Source organism: Rhinopithecus bieti, unplaced genomic scaffold (genome assembly GCF_001698545.2).
Source record: "Rhinopithecus bieti isolate Rb0 unplaced genomic scaffold, ASM169854v2 scaffold_13259, whole genome shotgun sequence".
NCBI classification, from domain to species: Eukaryota; Metazoa; Chordata; class Mammalia; order Primates; family Cercopithecidae; genus Rhinopithecus; species Rhinopithecus bieti.
The window spans coordinates 439624-459432 of NW_016807544.1; the positions used below are offsets into that span (position 1 = coordinate 439624).

Sequence of the window (19809 nt, forward strand, 5' to 3'; positions counted from 1 at the left end):
GGGGAAGAGGTCAATAGTCCACAAAGCTACAGATTTGATGCAATTCCTATCAAAATCCCAGCTATCTATTTTATAGAAATTAACAAAATTATCCTAAGATTCATTAAATGCAAAGGACTCAGAATGGCCAAAACAATCTTCAAAAAGAAGAACAAAATTGGAATCACATTTCCTAATTTCAAAACTGACCACAAAGTCATACTAATTAAGAAAGGGTGGTATTGGCATAAGGACAGACATAGATTAATGGAGTAGAACCGAGAATCTAGATATAAACCTTTATATTTCTGGTAAATTGATAAAAGTGACCAGACAAATAATGTGATGGGAAAAAATAGTCTTTTCAATAAATGGGGCCTGGATAACTGAATAGCCACATGAAAAATAATAAAGTTGGACCCCTACCTCACACCACATACAAAAATTAAGTCAAAATGGATCAGAGACATGAAAGTAAGAGCTGAGATTATAAAACTCTTAGAAAAAAATATAGGTGTGTAAGTCTTCATGACTTTGAACTAGGCAATGTTTTTTAGATATGACATCAAAAGCACAACCCACAGATGACAAAATAAACTAGACATCATCAAAATTAAAAACACTGTTTCAAAGAACAGCCTTAAGAAAGTGGAAAAACAATCTACAGAATGGAAAAAAAAATTGCTAATCATATATCTGACAACAGAATAGAAAGGACTCTTTCAGCTCAACAATAAAAAAACAAATACTCTAATTTTTTAATTGGCAAAGGATTTGAACAGATATTTCTTCAGGTTCAGAGATATAATTGGCCAAAAGTACATGAAAAGATACTCAACATCACAAGTCATTTAGTGAAATGCAAATCAAAATTACGATAAAATACTATTTCATACCCACAAGGATGGACATAACTTTTTTTTTAAAAAAGACAATAATAAGTATTGAAAAGATGTGGTGAAACTGTAACACTATTCATACATTGCTAAAGGGAATATAACAAAATGGTATAGCTATGATGAAAAAGTTTGGTGGTTCCTCAAAAAGTTAAACATAGAACTGCTACATGATTCAGCAATTCCACTCCTAGGGATAGACCCAAGAAAACTGACGTTTACACAAGAAACTTATGCTTAGACAAAAGCTTGTGTTGTACACAAGTGTCCATAGCAGCATTATTCATAACAGCCAAAAAGCAAAAACAACCCAAATGCCCATCAACTGATGAATGGATAAACAAATGTGGTCTATCCATACAATGGAATATTATTAAGCCTTAAAAAGGAATGAAATTCTGATATAAGTTACAACATGGATGAATCTTTTTTTTTTTGTTTTTGAGATGGAGTTTCACTCTTGTTTCCCAGGCTGGAGTGCAGTGGCACGATCCCAGGTCACTGCAACATCTGCCCCCGGGGTTCAAGACTGCCTTAGCCTCCTGAGTAGCTGGGATTATTAGGCACATGCCACCACACCTGGCTAATTTTGTATTACAACATGGATGAACACTGAAAACATTATGCTAAATGAAAGACGCCTAGTCACAAAAGACCACATATGGTATGATTCCATTTATGTGAAATATCCAGAATAGGCAAATTCATAAAGACAGAAAGTAAATCAGTGTTTGCTAGGGAGTAGAAGGAGGAAGGATTAGGGAAGAACTGATAATAGATATGGGGCTTCTTTTTTCAGTGGTAAAAATGTTCTGGAAATTGGCCGGGCATGGAAATTGCTCGCCTATAATCCCAGCACCTTAAGAGGCCAAGACAGATGGACTGCTTGAGATCAGGAGTTAAAGACCAGCCTGGTCAACATGGCGAAATCTCATCTCTACTAAAAATACAAAAATTAGCTGGATGTGGTGGTGCACGCCTATAATCCCAACTACTTGGGAGGCTGAGGCAGGAGAATCGCTTGAACCCAGAAGGCAGAGGTGGCAGTGGGCCAAGATCATGCCACTGTACTCCAGCCTGAGCAACAGAGTGAGACTCCATCTCAAAAAAAAAAAAAGTTCTGGAAATAGATAGTGGTTGTAATGGGCTGAATGGTGGCCCTGAAAAGGTATGTCCATGTCCTAATACCCAGAATCCTTATTTGAATCATTATCTCCACTAGAGTCTCTGGAGGGTGTGGCCCTGCCCACATCGCTTTCAGGCTTCCGGCCTCCAGAACTACAAAAGCATGCACTTCTGTTGCTTTAAGCCACTAGGAATAGTAATTTGCTACAGCAGCCCTAGGAAACTAATAACAATGGTGACCCATAAACACCTTTTAAATATACTAAAAACCATTGACTTACATGATTATTTACTTCTTGAGACAGGGTCTCACTCTCTCACCCAGGCTGAAGTGCAGTAGTGCAATTACGGCTCACTGCAGCCTCCACCTCTCAGGCTTAAGTAATCCTTCCATCTCAGCCTCCCACGTAGCTGGGACTAGAGGTGCATGCCACCACACCTGGATAATTTTTCAATTTTTTGTAGAGATGGGGGTCTCACTATGCTGCTCAGGCTGGTCCCAAACTCCCGGGCCCAAGAAATCTTTCCACCTTAGCCTCCCAAAGTCCTGGGATTACAGGCATTAGCCACTATCCAGCCAACTTCTATACTTTAAAGTGTACAAAGGGTTAGCTTTATGGTATGTGAATAATAGCTCAATAAAACTATTATTTAAAATATACGTGCACACACACACACACACACACACACACACACAGAAGCTCACTTTATAATATATCAGGATAATAACTCCATGGACTGATATATAATGATAAACTACAGTCCTTTCTTTTGTATACCAAGGTGATGCTACTGTCCCACAGCCATGACGACTGAGTAGTTGCTCATCCTTCCTCAGCTGGGAAAATTTTTAGATCTATTTCCTTGCAACTTTTTGGGCTCACATTAACTAGGAGGATGGCTAGTCATTTCTAGTCTGTGGCTCTGCAGTTCTGGGTATATACTTGGGACCCATTTTTTTTTTTCCGATTTCTGGATTAATGTCAACAGATAGAGCCTTGACTAAAATATTAACTAGATAACTGGAAAAGATAATTTTTAGGCCATCAAGAAAAAAGAGACTGCACAAAGAATATTCAATGGCTTAGGAGCTTCGTGTGAACACATTGGGTTAATCTTCTCCCCAAGTTCAGCAGTAACAGCCATGAAAGCCTAGCACTGTTGCTAAGCAAGCTAGGCTGATCCTCGCGAAGCTCCCCAGGAGGGACTGAGTGTCCTTCCCATCTTACAGGGCAGAGATGGGAGTACATGTTGCCCCTGGAATCTATTGGCCTTTCCTAGGGAGGAATCACCAGCAAAAAGTGGCCTGCGTATAGCACTTGAGGGATTTTTTTGGTAGATGAAAGCATTAGAAACTGTCCCCTGGCAACATGGGAACTGGCATAGATGACTGTGTGGGGAGGTCACTTAGACCTATTTCGGGTGCCTGGGATCCTATGTAACCTCAATTCTCCAAGTCTTGAAATATGTGTGCCACCAAGATGGACCTGGGAAATGCTGTCCCTGGCCCTCTGGACCTTACCTCCACACGTCACTGCCTTTGGAAAACATGGAGGCCCGGATGACTTCGGGTGCCATCCAAGCATATGTTCCTGCTGCACTCATCTTGGTGGTTCGGTGCCATTCCCGAGCCAGGCCAAAATCAGTGATCTTCAGAATCTTGTTGCTCAGGTCTCCATTCTCCACCTTCTGGAGGATCAATACTGGGCAAAGAAATGAATACAGAAGAAACCAGAGTCTGCATTAATCACAGGAAAACCACAGAACAGAACTCTTCTGCCATCCTCCTGGCCTCTCCTGTGGGCTCCAGCATTTAGCTGCCATAGACTGATGGTCAGAGCCATCATTTCTTAAACACCTATAGCGCATTCATTTTTGTACCACCCATTTTATAGTCACTATCTCTAATCCTCACAACAACTTACAAGGCAGGTACTATTGCCATCTCAGTTTTACTGATGAAGAAACTAAGATACACACATCACAATTAAATAAATTCCTGGCTGGGCATGGTGGCTCGCGCATGTAATCCCAGCATTTGGGGAGGCCAAGACGGGTGGATCACCTGAGATTAGGAGTTTGACACTTGCCTGGCCAACATGGTGAAACCTCGTCTCTAATAAAAATACAACAAATTAGCTGGGCATGGTGGTGCACGCCAGTGACTCTCAATAATCATGTCCTCAAATACTGGTATCTACCAAGCACCCATTGCTACTAATCATTAAAGCGCCAAAGCTTGTGAAAGCCTTATTTTATTTTTTGTAGACCTTTTTTTTGAGCTGAAATCCACATAACATAAAATTAACCATTTCAAAGTGAACAATTTAGTGATATTGAGTACATTCACAATGTTGTACAACTACCACCTCTGTCTAGTTCCAAAACATTTTCACCACTCCAAAAGGAAACCCTGTACTCATTAAGCAATTATTCCCCATTCTCCCTCCTCCCAAACCCTAGCAACCACTAATCGCCTTTGTCTTTATGGATTTACCTGTTCTGAACACTTCATGTAAACTCAATCATACAATATGTGACACACCTACTTATTTCATTGAACATGTTTTCAAGTCCATCCACATTATAACATGTCAGTACTTCATTTCTCTTTATGGATGAATAATATTCCACTGTATGTACATACTAGTTTCTCCTTTTGTCCACTGATAGACACATGGGTTGTTTCCACTTTCTGCCTGCTGTGACTAGTGTGTATGAACATGTGTACACATATATTTGTATACTTGTCATTTGGGAGGTATATACCTAGGAGCATATTTGCTAGATCACATGGTAATTCGTTTGTCTTTTTAAGGAACCACCAAATTGTTCTGCACAGCAGCTGAATCATTTTACGTTTCCACAAGCAGACTATGGGGGCTCTAAGTATTCTCCACATCCTCACGAATACTTGTTATTTTCCTTATTATTGGTATTCTTATTGCCAACCTAGTGCATGTGATATGGTAACTCACTGTGGTTTGGGTTTGTATTTCCCTGATGACTAATGATATTGAACATCTAACTTCTCATGAGCTTGTTGTCCATTTGTATATGTTCTTTGGAGAAATGTCCATTCAATCCTTTGTCCATTTTTAAAGTGGGTGGTTTGTCTTTTTATTATTGAGTTATAAGAGCTCTTCATATATTCTGATACTAGACCCTCATCAGATACATGACTTGCAAATATTTCTCCCATTCTGTTGGCTGTCTTCTCACTTACTTGATACTTTTGATACACCAAAGTTTTTAATTTAGATGAAGTCCACTTTATTTTTTTATTTATTGCACATACTTTTGGTATAATATCTAAGAACCATTAACAAATTCAAGATCATGAAGATTTAATTCTATGTTTTCTTCCAAAAGTTTTATGGTTTCAGCTCTTACATTTAGGTCATTGATCCATTTTTAATTTCTGCATATAATATGAGATAGAGGTCCAACTTCACTCTTTTGCATGTGGCTATGCAGTTGTCCCAGCCCCATTTGTTTAAAGAGCAAAGCTTTAAAACAAAAACAGAGTGGACAGCGGTTATCCCCCAACATACTTTCCCGAGTGGAAGCGAAAGGTTATATTCACAGCAGTTTACATATTTGTACCACTGCAGTAAGCCCACTATAAACTTCTACCACTGACAAACAGTTGTGGCAATAACAAATTGTCATGCTTTCACATCTTGAAAAATGTAAGAATATTTTATCAAATTTTGGTGAAGTCCATGACAGTGCATTGTATAAACCTCACCTCTCCTGTCAGGCAACGGCAAAAACAGTCATGCACCACATAATGACGTTTCAGTCAGTGACAGACCACATACATGACAGTGGTACCACAAGGTAAGAATAGGGTTAAAAACTTCCTATCGCCTAGTGATGATGGCAGCTGCCATAATGTCATAGCACCACATATTCTCATGTGTCTGTGGTGATGCTGCTGTAAACAAACTTACTGTGCGGCCAGTCGTATAATAGCACAGCATATACAATTATGTACCATACATAATACTTGATAATGCTAATAAGCAACTATGTTACTGATTTATGTATCTACTGTTTTTTCTTGGACCCAAGGTCTCACTCTGTCACTCAGGCTGGTGTGCAGTGGTGCAATCATAGCTCACTGCAGCCTCAATCTCCTGGACTCAAGTGATTCTCCCACCTCAGCCTCCTGAGTAGCTGTGACTATAGGTATGTGCCACCACGCCCAGTTCATTAGTTTAGTTTTTGTAGAGAAGGGGGTCTCACTTCATTGTCCAGGCTGGTCTCAAGCTCCTCGGCTCAAGCGATCCTCCCACCTCGGCCTCCCAAATTGTTGGGATTACTGGTGGGAGCCATTGTGCCTGGCCAGCATACTATACTTTTTACCATTATTTTAGAGTGCACTCCTTCTACTTATGTAAAAAAAAAAAAAGTTAACTGTCAAACGGCATTAGGCAGGTTCTTCAGGAAGCATTCCAGAAGAAGGCATTGTTATTACAGGAGATAACAGCTCCAGGTGTGTTTTGCCCCTTCCAGTGGAACAAGATGTAGAGGTGGAAGACTGTGATATTGATAATCTTGACCCTGTGTAGACCAAAGCTAAAGTGTGTGTTTGTGTCTTAATTTTTAACAAAAAAGTTTAAAATGTAAAAACAATAACAAAAAACGTATGTTTAAAAAAAAAATGTAGGCCAAGCGTGGTGGCTTATGCCTGTAATCCCAGCACTTTTGGAGGGCAAGGTGGGAGGATCGTTTGAGCCCAGGAGCTGGAGAGCAGCCTGGAAAACATAGCGAAACCTTGTCTCTACAAAGAAATTGAAAAATTAGCCAGGTGTGGTGGTGCATGCCTATAGTCCCAGCTACTCAGGAGGCTGAGGTAGGAGGATCACTTGAGCCTGGGAAGTCAAAGCTGCAGAGAGCCATGATCATACCACTGTACTTCAGTTTGAGCGGCAGAGTGAGACCTCTCACTCTCAGCTCATAGAATACAGATAAAAGAAAGGAAATGTTTTTGTACAGCTGTACAGTGTGTTTATGTTAAGCTCTATTGTTAAAAAAGAGTTACGAAGTAAACAACTTTTGTTTATAAAGTTAAAAAGTTACAGTAAACTAAGATTAATTTATTATTGAAAAAAGAAAATTTTTCAGCTGGGCGCGGTAGCTCAGGCCTACAATCCCAGCACTTTGGGAGGCCGAGGCAGGAAGATCACTTGAGGTCAACAGTTCAAGACCAGCCTGGCCAACACAGCAAAAACCCATCTCTACTAAAGATACAAAAAATTAGCTGGGTGTGGTGCTGCGTGCTTGTACTCCCAGCTACTCAGGAGGTTGAGGCAAAAGAACTGCTTGAACCTGGGAGGCAGAGGTTGCAGTGAGCCATGATTGCACCACTGCACACGAGCCTGGGTGACAGAGTGAGACTCCGTCTAAATAAAAAGTTTTCTTTATAAATTTAGTGTAGCCTAAGTGTACAGTGTTTAATATAAAGTCTATGGTGGTGCACAGTAATGTCCTAGGTCTTCACATTCACTCACTATTCACTCACCCAGAGCAACTTCCAGTCCTGTAAGCTCCATTCATGGTGAGTGTTCTGTAAAGATGTACCATTTTTAATTTTAAATCACATTTTTACTGTACCTTTTCTATTTATAGACACATTTAGATACACAAATTCTTACCACTGCATTACAATTGTCTACAATATTCAGTACAGTAACATGTACAGGTTTGTAGCCTGGAAACAACAGACTACACCAGGGGTGTCCAATCTTTTGGCCTCCCTGGGCCACATTGCAAATGTCTTGGGCCACACATAAAATACACTAACAACAGCTGATAAGCTGAAGAAAGAAAAAAAAAAAAAGGAAAAAGCTGTCCTGAGCCACAGCAGGACAGGTTTGGGCTACACCATATAGCCCAGGTGTGTAGTATAAGTACACTCTGATGTTCGCACAATGATGAAATTGCCTAATGATGCATTTCTCAGAATGTATCCCTGCCATTAAGTGATGTGTGACTGTACTGAGAAGAACTAACAAGTCTAGGTGTAAGTCAATGGGGGCCTGGCCAGGCAGTGGAACAGAAAGGAGAAGATACATTGGAACTAAAGACCTAGTGATTAACTAGATGTAGGGGCTTGATGGAGAAGGAAGACATCTCCAGCCTTTCAGGTTTGGGTGACAAGCAGAAGAATGGTGGTGCCCCTAATTGGGAAGTTCAGAGAAAAAGCCCATTTGAAGAAGCCAAGTTTAGTTTTGGAAATAATGGGTCTAGATTCACAGTAACAAGAGTCAGTATGGAACAGGAAAAGAGGAGATAATTTAAATCCTAGGCTTGACACTCTTAATGTGACCCTGGACAAATCTCTTACACTTTGTACCTCAATTCCTGCTTCTACAAAATGGGGATAAAGATTAAAGGTGATACAGTAATCAAGCAACTAGCAGAGTACCTGGCACTTGGAACACTATAGTTATTATTATAATTAGGTATCCTGTACATAAACGGAAACCATAGGGTTCAGTGCTCAAGGGACTGATACGGAAGCCCTGGCAGTCCCTGACACACAATAACCATGCAATATGTTTTTGCTGTAGAGATAAATGGAATGCTTGATTAATAATGACAGTCACTCATTATGGGTCACTCACTAGCAGCACGATGCTGTTTATGTCCATCGCCTTTATTAATCCTTAAATCAACCCTCAGAAGTAGGCATAATTATTTCCCCCATTTTATGCACTCCAAACCAGACACAAAAAGGTTAAGCCAGTTGCCCAGTCAGTGAGGGACAGGGAAGGGAATCAAATCCAGATCTGTCTGACTTCAGAACCACATTATTTACCTTTGTGCCATGCCGTACAGAGGCCAAAAAGAAATCCTATGTGTCTTTAAGCCTTGCCTCCAATTCTGCCTAATCCCTAAAACTGTCATTGATCAGTCAACCCTGCACTTCTTTTTCCTGAATTCTCCCTTCAGCATCCAAATACCACATAATCTAACATTATATGCACTTCTAATCATTCCTGACTGCTGCATATATATGAGGGTCATCATTTCCGCTAGATGTGATACAGTATGACTCCTAGAAAGCAAAAACCTCATTCTTTTTCTTCTGGAACTTACGCCATATCCCCTTTAAGAACCAAGCACAGGACAAGGCTCTTTGAAAGAACTCATCCTGGCTGGGTGTGGTGGCTCATGTCTGTAATCTCAGCACTTTAGGAGGCCGAGGGTGGATCACCCGAGGTCAGCAGTTCAAGACCAGCCTGGTCAACATAGCACAACCCTGTCTCTACTAAAAATACAAAAATAAGCTGGGCGGGGTGGCACACACTCGTAGTTCCAGCTACTTGGGAGGCTGAGGCAGGAGAATTTCTTGATCCCATGAGGCGGAGGTCGAAGGGAGCCAAGATTGCACCACTGTACTATAGCCTGGGTGACAGAATGAGACTCAGTCTCAAAAAAAAAAAAAGAAAAAAAAAAAGAACTCATCTCTTGCTGGTCATGTACTTGACCAATGGGATATCTATGCATCTTCTCAAACTATCCACTTTCCCATGTTATTGTTGCCAGGTATTGGGACAGGGGGTGGAGGGGCATTGGGAGGCGACTAGAGAAAGGGTAATACCTCAGCCAGGGGTTCACCAGTGACTAACACACCCAGCTATTGCCAGGTGGAGCAGGGAACACACAGGGAAAGATAACCTGAAGACTCTCAGCTTATCTCAATGGCCTTTCCCCTTCTATAAGGAAAGATAACGTGACAAAAGTGAACATCAGGTCAAGACAGGGTCTCACTCTGTTGCCCAGCATGGAGTGCAGTGGCGCAATCATAGCTCACTGTCACCTTGAACTACTGGGCTCAAGCATTCTTCCACCTCAGCATTCTGAGTAGCAAGGACTACAGGTACACACCACCATGCTCAGCTAATTTTTTTATTTTTTATGTAGACCGGTTGGTCGTGAACTCCTGGCCTCAAGTGATCTTCCTTCCTCAGCTTCCTAAACACTGGAATTACAGAAGTGAGCCACTGTGCCTGACACAAAGACATCATTCTTGATTATTTCCCAATTAGGACACCAACTATATATACCACTTAATATTATTATTTAAATAACAGTTAATGGGCATCAAAAAATAGAATAAGACCTAGTATTTGATAGCACAACAGTGTGACTATAGTCAAATTAATTTAATTGTACATTTAAAAATAACTAAAAGTATAATTGAGCTGCTTGTAACACAAAGGATAAACGCTTAAGGGGATAGATACCCCATTTTCCATGATGTGATTATTATGCATCACATTCCTGTATCAAAATATCTCATGTACCCCAAAAATATATACACCTACTATGTACTCACAAAATTAAACATTAAACAAAATTTTAAAGAAATTTTATATCACGATTATAAATGGGAAAGCCAAAAATTTTCCTAACATTGAGTAATCTGTACAAACATATAAAATGAAACAAAAATAAATGGTGTCGTAGCAGACCCACATATGGTCAAAGTGCTGAGCCTAAGGCCTGCCTTCTCTGATTGAGAAGAAAGATTTGAAGTGTTAGAGAGGAATTATAGACAAACAGCCCCAAAATGAATGTTGATCCTCCATTTATACAAAGAAGTTGAATGACTTTCTTTGGGATTCAATGTTGCTTAATGCACACCACTTAAAATGGTCTCAAGGCCATCCCATTAGGAGGTCAGCAGGAGAAATGGGAGGTGTCTTGCCACAAAGGGCTTTGTGAATCTGACCTAATATCATTTAGCCGAGGCCAGGCTCTCAAAACTTGGCATCACTAAGGCGACTCTCCCATTAAGCCCTAATGGTAAACTTAGCTTTGGTTGATGATCTATGTCATTTTCAGATTTCTTATTTATTATTCATCTCCATTAGTACAAGGGGCTCCAATCTGCTAAATGCTCACCTTGGTGCCAAGGCTCATGTCCTCAGGCCTGCATTTGGTTCAGATGATTCGGCACCATCTCTCCTACATTAGGTAACTCAGCTAATTTGGTTTTGAGGGTTACGTTTTGTTTTATTTCTTTTTTTTTTTTTTTTTTTTGAGGCGGAGTCTTGCTCTGTCGCCCAGGCTGGAGTGCAGTGGCCGGATCTCGGCTCACTGCAAGCTCCGCCTCCCGGGTTCACGCCATTCTCCTGCCTCAGCCTCCCGAGTAGCTGGGACTACAGGCGCCCGTCACCTCGCCCAGCTAGTTTTTTTGTATTTTTTAGTAGAGACGGGGTTTCACTGTGTTAGCCAGGATGGTCTCGATCTCCTGATCTCGTGATCCGCCCGTCTCGGCCTCCCAAAGTGCTGGGATTACAGGCTTGAGCCACCGCGCCCGGCCTTGTTTTATTTCTTAAAGTTTATTGTTAAATGTATTATACACATAGGAGAGTACACTAAAATGTATACATGTAATATGTACAAATGTATATATGGCTGGGAGTGGTGGAGCACACCTGTAGTCCCAGCTACTTGGGAGGCTGAGGCAGGAGAATGGCTTGAGCCCAGGAATTCAAGTCTGTAGTGCACTATGTGCCTGTGAACAGCCACTGCACTCCAATCTGGGCAACACAGTGAAACTCCATTTCTAAAATTAAAAAAATGTATATATGGTTTAAAGAACATAATATGAAAACCCACATAACTCCATCCAGTCCCTTTAGAAGTTCCATGTGGCCGGGCGCGGTGGCTCAAGCCTGTTATCCCACCACTTTGGGAGATCCCAGCACTTCTGGAGGCCGAGACCAGGCGGATTCACGCAGGTTTCCAGCAGATCGAGACCCATCCCTGGCTAACACCACTGGAAACCCCCGTCTCACTAAAAATACAAAAACTAAGCCGGCGAGGTGGCGGGCCGCCTGTAGTCCGCCCGCCACAGCCGTACTCCGAGGCGTGAGGGGCAGGAGACATGCGTCAAACCCGAGGCGGTATGCATGGCAGTGACGCTTGAGATCCAAGCCCACTGCACTCAAGCCTGGCGACAGAGCGACTACCAGTCTCAAAAACAAAAAAAAAAAAAAAAAAAAAAAAAGAAGTTCGTAATCTCCTTTCCTTTTCCCCAAACATCTGACAACCTTGACTTGTTATTCATTTTCTTTATTCTCTTTATGATTTTACCAGTTATGTACACATCTCTAAATAAGATAATGTTTAATTTTGCAACAGTGAGTGGCAAACAAAAAATGAAGCTGTGTGTTGTAGCCTCCTAGGGCTGCCATAACAAATTAACACAAACTGGGTGGCTTAAAACAACAGAAATTATTCTCTCACAGTTCTGGAGGTTAGAAGTACAAAATCAAGGTGTCAGCAGGGCCATCTCCCTTCAGGTTTCTCGTGGAAGGATCCTTCTTTGACCCTTCTAGGTTCTGGTAGCTGCCAATAGCTTTTAGTGTCCCTTGGCTTGCAGCAGCATAAGTCCAATCTCTGCCTGCATCTTCACATGGCCATCTTCTCTCTGTGTGTCTATCTGCATCTTCACCTAATATTCTCCTCTCTGTTTGTCTGTGTCTCCTTATGAGGACACCGGTCATTGGATTAGGGCCCATCCTAATCCAGTATGACCTCATCTTAGCTTGACTACATCTGCAAAGACGGTATTTCCAAATTTCACAGGTTAGGACTTCAACATATCATTTGTGTGGAGAGTTGCAGGGGACACTATTCTCCCCACAATACCATGGGGGAGTAAAAATACTGCCTTTGCTAAATGAAGCCTTCCCGAAGGGAATAAGCTAAACAGAGTCTCTGGTCATGGTCCCATGGAATTTACAAGAGCTCTTCCTGGGAAAGTTGATAGGCAAGATCATGAACAAGTCCTAGAAACACAGAACGGGTAATCACAGTGGGGGCATCTGGCAGTAGGGGTCAAGGTAATTGGGAGAGTGGGACTCTTCTGTATTTTCTGTTTCTTTTGTTTGTTTGTTTTTGAGTCTCAATCTGTCGCCCAGACTGGAGTGCAATGGCACAATCTCAGCTCACTGCAACCTCTACTTCCTAGGTTCAAGCAATTCTCCTGCCTCAGCCTCCTGTGTAGCTGGGATCACAGGCACACACCAGGATGCCCAGCTACTTTATTTTGTATTTTTAGTAGAGATGGGTTTCACCATGTTGGCCAGGCTGGTCTTGAACTCCTGACATCAAGTAATCCGCCCGCCTTGGCTTCGCAAAGTGTTGGGATTACAGGCGTGAGCCACTGTGCCTGGCTCATATTTTCTGTCTCTGAATTCACTTGGGCCTACCTTTAGCACTGAGGGTTGGGCAAAGAAAACACTTCTGTTAATATAAAATGAGTCTATCCAGTCAGCAGGGCAAGGAGGGGCGACAGGAGCTTCATCAGCACATGAGCGAGACAGCCAAGAGCAGATACAATCTGCCCCAAGCTTCCCCAGGTAGTCAGTCCTCCAGTTAAATCAAAGGCACAATGATTGCAGGTAAGTTGGTGATGACATCCTGAGTCACGCTGCTCAGATCTAAGCTGCCCATGCTCTACGTCTGGTACGCTGTCCTCAGGGGTTCCCTTCATCTCCCTCCTGTGTTAATCCCCGTGTCCTATAACCCTCTCCCCTCTTTACTGATTCCTTCCCCTGCTTTGGTGGTGTGCACTCTCCAGTAGTTCCTTAGAAAGGATGTGTAGGAGATATGTTTCGTTTTATTTATTTTTTTCTGTGCTTGGTGTCTCCAGTCCAGTAACTCTTGTTTTACCCTTTCCAAGAAGAAAAGGCAGTCAAATGGCTGCATAAAGTGGAGGAGATTCTGTGGTATAAAGGGATTGCTGTTTTTTTTTTTTTTTTTTTTGCTTTCCCTACTGTCAGCTTAGAATTATCTTTCTCAAGTGTTCTAAGTCAATTACCACTTCTCCATCAGTTTTCCACCCTCCAGAACAAAACAGCTACCATCTCTTCTCCCATTCACCTTGTGGGTTTGCTGTGGTTTTCACTGGGTTTCAGGAGGGAGTAAAGGAAGTTGTAGCATTTGACATGTTCAATCTGCTACCCTAGCATAGAACCTTGCGTTCAGTTTTGTTTTCTTGGGGTAGGGAGAAGAAAACTAGCGTAGCCTACAAAGGAAACTTTCAAAGGCTTCCAGCTTTCCATCACTTGGTTCTTCCATCTCTCCTGATACGCAAAATCCATCCTGGGAGGGCGTAATAGAGAAAGGCATACACGTACTCCTGCTCGTTACTGCCAAAGCCCAGGGCTTAAACTCCAGATCTGTGTCACAGCATCCTGTCTTGCCTTAATAAAAACAGTCTCTGAGCTACACCAAGGCAGAAAGAAAAAAGCAACAGATGGAGACCCAGGGTGTCTGGGTTCTCGCTCCACCACTGTGGAACCCGGTGCAGCTCTGCACCAGGCCCCCATTTCCCTACCTCTGACATTCCTGGAGTCTATAACTCCCTGGAAGCTGTGTCAGTCCTTCCCAGGGGCCAGCCAAGCTCCACCATCTATCTGAGCTGAAGAGCAGCTAAACGTAGGGGGAAAAGGAGTTAGGTGAAGTGATTCTACCCCAGAGAAAAGCCCTATTCATTAGACACAGCCAACCATTAGAGCGCCTGAGTGGCACTTGAGACATTTGCTTCCTACAGCACGTTGCCTCCAGTGGAGGAAGGAAGATGATCTCAGACCCAGCACAGAGCAGGCTCCCTGTTGTGCTGACGCAGCAAGATCTGCATGGGAGAGCCTGACTCATGGACCACTACCAGGCAGCCAGGGCACAGCCAGTGTGCATCCCCCAGTTTCTCCTGGCCCCTGGTGCTGTGCCCGCTCTGTCTCTCCAGGCAAAGCCAAGAGAGGCCAGACTTGCTTACCAAGGCAAATGATTCACCACCTAGACTCCCTGACTCGACCTCAGCAGAGTTGTGGTGCTGGCTAGAGATGGAAGGGAGATGCCAGCAGCAACGGTGGCCCCAGCAGCTTCCACATCGTCAGCAGAGCTGCACCGGGTTCCACTGGCACAACCAGCAAAGCTATGCTTCCCAACAAGGACTCAGGCACGGCAGCCAAAAGTCCCTGCCACAGTAACTACAGAAAGGTGGAGAGAATCGGGTCCTTGGGGACTTAGGAGTCACTCCCTTTTGGTATAAAAGAGGAAACCAAAGCAAATGAATGGCTACAGAACACCCCCGATAGAGAGAGCATTCACTTTTTTTTGTGACCTTTTCCTGGGCTAGAAAGCTGAACTACAGTGGTCTCCCTTCTATGCCTGTAACCTGAAGAGGAATAATAAGTGCTCAATAACCATTCATCTGGAATTAATAAATGAATGCAAATCATCCCAAAAGGTATCTGCTTAAATCAGTTTAGGTACTGGTCCCCAGCTACCTGTTCCAGGGCTGGCTATATTGGAGTCCCCTGACAAGCTACAGTAATGATTTCCAACCTTTCAAAATATGTCCTTTCAGCTGGAAAAAAAAAAAAAAGCCATTATGATGCTATTTGTACTTTTAGTGTGTGTTGATTAAGAAGAAAATAATCACAGCTAATGTTTATGGAGTCCTTAGCACATACCAGGTGCTAAGCTAAGTGATTTACACCTATAATCTTATTTAATCCTCTCATCAATACTGGAAAATAGGTATAACTATGCCCACTTTCAGATGTGGAGACTGAAATTCACGCAGGCTGGTCCACAAATGGGAAGAGGCAGAGCCAGGACATTTCATTCAGCTCAGGCCTGAATGAAATCAGTCAGGACCCCAGACCACCATGCCATATTAAACACTAAGAAAATACTAAACACCCTAAGAAAACGCTTTTAAGTGAATTCATACTTTAGCAACACAATAGCACCCATGCACATGTGAAAAACAGAAATATTTACACTTTATACAAACACTGTTAGATTCAAAGACACCTTTCAGTAACCCCCTCCCAAGGGAACCACTGATCTCAATGCTGCAACTATAAGCATGTTATGCAGAAAGCAGTAGGTCATTGCCCCCAAGGAAGGAATTACCTGTCTGCTTCCATCGCACATCCAAGCAAGTGTTTCAAGGCCTCCAGCTCTGAAGGGGTGAATGGGAGAGAAATCTCCAAGCAAGGGTTAAAGCAGAAGGACAGAGTCAGCAGCAGAAAGAGAAAACAAATTGAAAACACAGCAGAAAGGGATTGCTACATTAGCAATCCTGGCAGCACATCAGGGAAGGACTAACAAGGGATTAATGATAGGAAAAGAGCCTGAAATCTGTGACCCAGACTGCTAGTCGCCCTTCAGTGGTTATTCTCTCCTCCTCCCACAGTAATGGAACCCACAACTGCAACATGGGCGCCAGGCCACTCAGAACATTCACTACATTTTCCAGCTCCTTGTTCCAAGATGTAGCCAGGTAACGAAAAAGTGTCATTGTAGGTGATTTCTGTAACCTGTCTTAAAAGATTCCAGCTCTAGGCCTTTGGACTTTGTTCTTCACCCCTTTCTACACTGTGCTACCTGGAAAGTGAATGTGATAGCTGGAAGTCTAACTACCATCTTGGACCATGAGGACACGACCATGCCCCAAGAGTTGGCAGAGCTGTGAACGAGGAAGTAAGGCTCATGAAACAGAGATGTCTTGCCAATCACAGGCCATCTCCTGCCAAATTTTTACATACAAGAGAGACACTTGTTTCAGCTACTGTACTTTAAGTGTCTATTTCTCATAGCTAACCTAACTGAATTAATACAAAGTTCAACTCCTACAAAATATCTTGCTCATTACTATAGCAAAACAGACACAGACAGACTAAAATTGCAAATCTAAACCAAAACCAAGATCCCAGTCAACAGAGCCTCAGTATGATATCATGAAAGCTTTGGATAGCCTCTCCAAACTGCCGTAAAATTAATCAACCTGAAATCTGTGTTCTATACTAAGTACTGACTTAAACCTTTCAAAAACAGTATAATAACCCACATGTACTGAAAGCCCATATGTATCATGCACTGTGCTAATAGGCACCAGGTGTTCAAATACTGCATAAATTAAACCAATATCTCCCCTCAAGAAGAGCACCAGCCAGGAGGAAGAGACAGTGAGTGAGAAAGAATAAAGCAGGAGACCTTCGTTATTTAATACAAGACTTGTAATACATTTCAGCTTTTTGAACTAGATTATGTACACATGTCACTTCCAGAATTTTATATCAGGCTGGGCGCGGTGGCTCACGCCTGTAGTCTCAGCACTTTGGGAGGCTGAGGTGGATGGATCACCTGAGGTGAGTTCGAGACCAGCCTGGCCAACATGGTGAAACCCCATCTCTAATAAAAATACAAAAATTAGCCAGGCATGGTGGTGGGCGCCTGTAATCCCAGCTACTCGGGAGGCTGAGGCAGCAGAATCGCTTGAACCCGAGAGGCAGAGGTTGCAGTGAGCCAAGATTGCGCCACTGTGCTCTCGCCTGGGTGACAGAGAAAGACTCCGTCTCAAAAACAAACAACAACAAAAAAATTTACGTCAAAAAGACAGGCCGGGCGCGGTGGCTCACGCCTGTCATCTCAGCACTTTGGGAGGCTGAGGCGGACGGATCATGAGGTCAAGAGATCAAGACCATCCCGGCTAACATGGTGAAACCCCATCTCTACCAAAAATATAAAAATTAGCTGGGCATGGTGGCAGGCGTCTATAGTCCCAGCTACTAGGGAAGCTGAGGAAGAGAATCGCTTGAATCCGGGAGGCGGAGGTTGCAGTGAGCCAAGATCGCGCCACTGCACTCCAGCCTGGTGACAGAGTGACTGCATCCCAAAAAAAAAAAAGATATAGTAGGCAGCTTAACATATGTAACTATATTATAATAAAAGATTAGTATATAAGATAAGTAAAACACTTCTCTTCACTTTCATCATTGTCAAAATCATCTACGATAAACACGTATGTTTGTTACTTTCATAAATAATTTAATAATAATAATAGCAGCTAATATTTTTTTGCATACCTACTATGTCCCAGGTGCAACACGAGACACTTCACATCCACATTACCTCATGTAGTTTTCACGGCAATCCCGCAAGTTGGGTAGCATCCTCATTTTATAGTTGAGGAAGCTGGGACTCAAAGGACAAGTAACTTTTCCACATCTAGGAAGCGAAAGAGTCAAGATTTGAATCCTGCTCTGGATTCTAGGCCCATGCTCCTTCCACTATACCCTGCTGCTCCCTCCATTTGGGGATCAAATGTTGAGAAGATACATCTCTACAATGCCAGTCTCTCATAGGCCACAGTGTATGATCCACAACTTACTTTTCTTTGCCTGGGGACAGTCTCATAAATCCACTGGGCATAACCTTGCTGAATCCGACATCCTGAATGGACCAATGCCCATAACACTACTGAACACAGAGCCTAGCACTAGGAGTGGGTCTCTACACGGCACTATCAAACTAATGGCTACTTCTCACTGGCAGGGACAAGGACAGAAACCTGTGTTTAGAACAGAAGAGAACCGGCAGAGAAGCCACCAAAGCTAGCATTCAAACCTAATTCTACCTCTAAGACCACTGCCCTTTCCAGTAGAACCCAGGAGGGTCTGGACTAAAATCAAACCACCTGAGTCTTATTTCATATCCTTCTAGGGAAGGGAACCAGGCTTTCATATTTAAATGAGAGTGCTTAAGAAGTTAAGACTAAATATTTGGGGCCGGATATGGTGGCTCAAGCCTGCAATTCCAAAACTTTGGGAGGCCGAGGCGGGTGGATCACCTGAGGTCAGGAGTTGGAGACCAGCCTGACCAAAATGGTGAAACCCTATCTCTACTAAAAATACAAAAATTAGCTGAGCACAACGGTGGGCGCCTGTAATCCCAGCTTCTCGGGAGGCTGAGGCAGGAGACTCGCTTGAACCCGGGAAGCGGAGGTTGCAGTGAGCCAAGAATGCGCCATTACACTACAGCCTGGGCGACAGAGTGAGACTCTGTCTCAAAATAAATAAATAAATAAATAAATAAATAAATAAATAAATAAATATTTGGGAAGCTCACAGACACTCAGGATCAAACTCTAATAGCTTGGCAAAGTGTGGTGGCAAAAGCTTACTGGCAGGCAGCATTTCCCCAGGCATAAGTTGGGACAAATATGTGCTAAAAGCACTATGGCTGAGATAGTATATTAGCTTGTGGCTTGTGGGGAGGGTGTTGATGGGCAGGAGAAGAAACCCTCCTACACTAGGTCTGAAACCATTTCAGAAGTTTTGAGTTTTGCTTTGAGTAGTACAGGCTGGACCCTGCAAACTCAATACTAACCCTCATCCTCTACATGCTATATCCAGATAAACTATAAGGAAGGTCAGCGGGAGAGCTAGGAACCAAAAACTTAAATGTTCACAAGTGTGAGAAAAAAACTAATAAAGGAATCCTTACGCTCTTTTCTTTTTATTATTATACTTTAAGTTCTAGAGTACATGTGTGTAACGTGCAGGTTTGTTACATATGTATACTTGTGCCATGTTGGTGTGCTGCACCCATCAACTCATCAGCACTCATCATTTACATCAGGTATAACTCCCAATGCAATCCCTCCCCCCTCCCCCCTCTCCCCTCCGCATAATAGGTCCCGGTGTGTGATGTTCCCCTTCCCGAGTCCAAGTGATCTCATTGTTCAGTTCCCACCTATGAGTGAGAACATGCAGTGTTTAGTTTTCTGTTCTTGTGATAGTTCGCTGAGAATGATGGTTTCCAGCTGCATCCATGTCCCTACAAAGGACAAAAACTCACCCTTTTTTATGGCTGCATAGTATTCCATGGTGTATATGTGCCACATTTTCTTAATCCAGTCTGTCACTGATGGACATTTGGGTTGATTCCAAGTCTTTGCTATTGTGAATAGTGCCGCAATGAA

General features: G+C 42.7%; 1 protein-coding gene across 2 annotated transcripts in view; it reads right to left on the reverse strand.

The window, feature by feature from the left end:
* The window catches only part of MAP3K9 (mitogen-activated protein kinase kinase kinase 9), an 81414-nt gene that overhangs the window by 35746 nt on the left and 25859 nt on the right, over nucleotides 1-19809 (reverse strand). For both annotated transcript variants that reach the window (XM_017882756.1, XM_017882755.1), the window contains exon 2: nucleotides 3523-3703. In XM_017882756.1, the coding sequence (XP_017738245.1) occupies nucleotides 3523-3703 (181 nt within the window). The remainder of the gene's footprint in view (nucleotides 1-3522; nucleotides 3704-19809) is intronic.